Source organism: Lactuca virosa, chromosome 9 (genome assembly GCF_052849685.1).
Source record: "Lactuca virosa cultivar CGN04683 chromosome 9, Lactuca_virosa_CGN04683_v6, whole genome shotgun sequence".
Lineage (NCBI taxonomy): Eukaryota > Viridiplantae > Streptophyta > Magnoliopsida > Asterales > Asteraceae > Lactuca > Lactuca virosa.
In genome coordinates, this window is record NC_136434.1 from 123,083,521 (window position 1) to 123,088,017 (window position 4,497).

Below are 4,497 nucleotides of genomic sequence, written 5' to 3' on the forward strand. Positions count from 1 at the left end.
GTGTAGTAGGATGGGGTGTGGGGTAGACAAAGCCCCCCACCTTTATTCTTTGTTGGTGTGTGTGAGGGCATAGCTTTTATGACTATTGAATGGCCTAACTTGGCATGTTTTTGTTGGCCCACATCATGAATAATTCTCTAATGGGTATCAAATTGGCCACACAAGCTCTCAAAATTAGGCGTTGTTTCATTCATAATGTTTGTTATATTTTAGAAAAGTCTTGTGATTATACATAACCTCAAAGTTTACGTGTCATAAAAGAAAGTTACAACATATATGTCAATTTGAGAATAATGTGACTTCTTTTTATCAATCAACTTCACCAAAGGAATTACGCAACATGCACCACTTGTAATATACCATAAAATTGTAAATTACTAAATTGCCACTTGGAAAAGCACATGTAGACCCCAAACCATAGTTTACGTAAATGACTTGTTTTGAGTAAGTATGGCTCATTTACAAGCATAAGGAAGAGAACGACACATGAAAAGTAGGTAAAATGTGACATTTACTCTTTTGCATGTTATATATATGCATCTTTATTTGTTCAAATGTCTTAATTAACTCTCTTTTTATTTTGAAAAGTTAAGAGAAGGGACAGTGACACCTGAAACAAGCATCTTTGTTGTATTCTCACACCCAAAAGAAAACATGAAAGCATCATCTTTGGTCTTCCCTTTTCAAGTGCATCTATCTGAATTCCTTCACTTACTACAACTACTACTACTCTCTTCCAGCCTTATATGTATAAAGACTAAAGTAGCATCTCAATGAAACTTGGTTCTTTCAAGATAAGAAGAAGCTGACATTGACCAGTGACCACATCTCTATGCTAGCTTAGCTGTTTTTACCATTACTTTTGATTTTTTTTTTTTTTTTTTTTTTTTTTGAATAGCAAATTTTCATTAAAAAAAAACTAGGAATGTGTTGAAAAATTAAGTGAACCAAAAACCATTGTTGCATTTTTAATCCATCCTACTCAATCAAATTCCTTTTACGTAATGGGTTTCAATTAGGGATTTGGGCCCAAAGCCCATTTAAGCTTGGCCAGATTGAAGACCAGTTTTGTAGCCGAGTTTTTAGTTACTTATTTTTCACTGTTAATTGGTTTTACTAGTTTTTTATAGTACAATACCCTGAATTTTATTTTTTACTAGATTTTTCCGAAATTTTCAACACGGCCCAAAATCGGTTTTCAAGGCCCATTTAAAGAACTAGTTACAATGGATCAGGCCCAATCCGGATTTCTTATAATTTGTGAGGCAAATAGATATTAAGAAAGAACATGATAACATTAAACACAAATTGGGGATAATCTTAGATTATTACATAAAAATGATACGAAAACAATTACAAAGTAGAAAATAATTTAAAAGATAAAATATTTTTTCTATGGTAATTCACCATGCCATGCACAAACAATTTCCTCGAGACTAGGTTTAATCTCCTCCTTCAACATCTTCCTAAACTCCAACGCATCACCACATGATTTTGTCACCTCAACCAAATGATACGACGACGTAATTTCAAAAATCTCAACTTCAATCGCCAATTCCCCGTTTCGCCCTTCGCTCGGTTTCCTCAATTTTATCTGACCTCCCTTCTTCATTCCCACTTCCATCTTCAAACTCATGGCAATTTCGTCAAATTTTGATATTATATCCGACGCAGTCTTGCTACACGTAAATTTCACTTCTTCTTTCTCATCATTTCCAACAAACAAACCGGATAAATCAAATCCGGTCGAAAGAGAAATGATATCAAAAGCATTAAAACTCGACACCTTCATGAAATCCAACTTCTTTGGCTCCTGCCAAAATTTGTAGGCCAGCTCAGGGGTTGCTGGAATTGCAGAAATGACTCTGTCTGTATCTGTTCTGCCTTCTAGCACTGAAACAGACACAGACAGGGACATTTTTTCTCTCAGCTTGGTGTCTAAACCTTTTTTGAACCACGAATTTTCCATGATTTTTTTCATGGAAATTCTAGTGAGCGGATTCGGATCAAGAATTTTTTTTAAAAGCCTACAGACTTCGGGTGGGACCCAATTAGGGCATTTATAGTCGGCTCTGCTTATCTTCCTATACATTTGAATAATATTCGAATCATTAAACGGAAGATGACCGGTGAAAAGAACAAACAAAATCACACCACAAGACCAAATGTCGCTTTTACCCCCGTCATATCCTCTTCTACTAATCACCTCGGGTGCCACATAAGCCGGAGTTCCACATGTGGTATGAAACAACCCGTCTACACGCTTACATGAATCATGAGCACTTAAACCAAAATCAGTCACTTTTAAATCCCCAAATTCATCTAACAAAAGATTCTCTGGCTTCAAATCACGATGATAGACCCCACGACTATGACAAAAATCAACGGCTAAGATTAATTGTTGAAAATACTTTCTAGCAATGTCTTCTTTTAACCTTCCTTTTGACACCTTCTCAAAAAGCTCACCTCCTTTTGCGTATTCCATTGCGAAATAGATTTTGGTTTTTGTAGCCATGACTTCGTAAAGTTGGATTACATTTGGGTGTTTGATCATTTTCATAACGGAGATTTCTCGCTTTGTTTGATCGATTAATCCAACTTTTAACACCTTTTCTTTATCGATTACTTTAATGGCTATACTTTGGCCTGATTTTAAATCCCTACCATGGTAAACTTTTGCGAAGTTACCTTGCCCTAGCATTTTCCCGAATTCGTATTTTTGCATCAATACGTTTCCCATATTCTCCATTTTTTGTAGAAATAAAAAGTAGTAAAGAGGTTATTTACAGAAGTAGGGTTCTTGGGGTGAAGTGAGGGACTAACCGTCTTCAACAAGCTCGTGTTTTAAGATGACAGAAACCCTAGAAATTGGGGAATTGGGGAGCATTTGGGCATGGTGAGTGAATGTGGTTTGATTATTGGATCCAAGTTCATCGAGGAGAATGAGTAGTTCATATGGGCTTGCAACCATGCGGGTTTTAGTGAAGGAATTACCAACGTTTGAACACATCATTCCGCATTCCCAGGTGGTTGACTATTACTGGATATGAACTTCTGAAAGAAATGAAAAAAAGAAGATAGTAAGTGGACTTGAATCTAATCGAAAGATGCATCACAGGTGGAATCTGAAATTATGAGTTCAAAATCTCAAAGCTTTTGGTTCATATACACTCAATAATCTCTTAGGAAGAATTAAGAATTTAGGAAAAAGATTCACATATAGAACCCTAACTCAAACCACGCATTGAGAGGAGCCATCACCGAAACAAATTGATTAAATTGACAGCATAATTTTGAACTTAATTTGTTCAACCATCAGTAATTATGAGAATTCACGACGATTGAGTGATTTAGTTCTATGTGTAATCAAATAAACAGATATACTATACGTGTGTGTTTCTAATGTGATAGATATGAGATTTGTTCTCGCAAAATTGAATCGATTTCGCACACCACGCCATCATAACAAACAATTAACAACTACAAGCAATCCTATCTATAAAAACCAGGTAATAATTCACCTTTCATTAAAATCAAAACAGTCTTCAAATTCGACTAAATGCATAAAATTCAACTAGGGTTCTTAAACTACGAAACATCACATCAACAATTCACTAAAAAGAATTGAAAAAATCGAAAATTTTGAATCAGAAGGAAGAATTAGTTACCTCTTCGAAGCAAAAATTCAGATGCGTAAATTGAAGAACGGCGATGAGATCTGATCGAAAGACTGCGAACAATTTGCTTTGCGAGATCCGTTTATATGAAGGGAGCGGGGGAATTATATAATCAAAGAAGATACTGGAAACAGAGAATGTGTTGGGACACGTGGCTAGGGGTTACGGGTTGCTTAGGGAGGCAGGAAGATGACTGGTGGATGTGTATGGTAATAGGGTGGGGGGTGGAACAGAAAAATTGACCCGTAATATTCGATGAATGCACAACCACCACAAAATGATATGTTTGATTAGGTGGAGCCTCCATTATTGGCCAGGCTCCTAGGGGGCACGTGATAACCTACATGTGATGGGCTAATTCCTCATATCAATAGGCCCACTTGATGAAAATTTGAGATTAATTTATACTTAGTTGAGTTTATAAGAAAACTCTTAATTACAATGAAAATTATGAAAATTCTCACACAATCAAATAATATACTTATTAATATCTTCAACAAATTGTGGCTAGCTTATAATTTATTTTATTTTTTTTAGTTTTAATAGGCTATAAAAAATAAAAATAAAAACTTATAAGCAAAAAAAATTTTAAAACTACGCAATTACCTTTTCAACAAGTTTATTAATTTTTTTATTTTTCAAATATACTTTTTATTAATTACAAAAATAAATAAATAAATAATCTTCTACATGCATTTTTATGTCATATTACATATTTCATCTAGCTTATCAGCTAGTTTACCACAAATCCATTTTAACAGTTACCAATTACTTTTTCAACTATCAGTTAGTTTTTCGACTACATAAATTTTGAATTTGG

At 34.6% G+C, this 4,497-nt stretch overlaps 1 protein-coding gene across 1 annotated transcript; it reads right to left on the bottom strand.

Annotated features, from left to right (window-relative positions):
- Nucleotides 1-1,274: 1,274 nt before the first annotated feature.
- Nucleotides 1,275-3,894, bottom strand: LOC145141400 (CBL-interacting protein kinase 2-like). Its single transcript, XM_079074688.1, has 2 exons — nt 3,669-3,894; nt 1,275-3,054 (listed from the first exon to the last, which is right to left on the bottom strand). Exon 2 carries the CDS (start codon nt 2,747-2,749, stop codon nt 1,394-1,396), a length of 1,356 nt encoding a protein of 451 aa, XP_078930814.1. The 5' UTR covers nt 2,750-3,054; nt 3,669-3,894; the 3' UTR covers nt 1,275-1,393.
- Nucleotides 3,895-4,497: the final 603 nt, after the last annotated feature.

Coding starts and splice junctions, on each gene's coding strand:
- LOC145141400 (XM_079074688.1), bottom strand. CDS start 2,749: ATGGAGAATATGGGAAACGTATTGATGCAAAAATACGAATTCGGGAAA.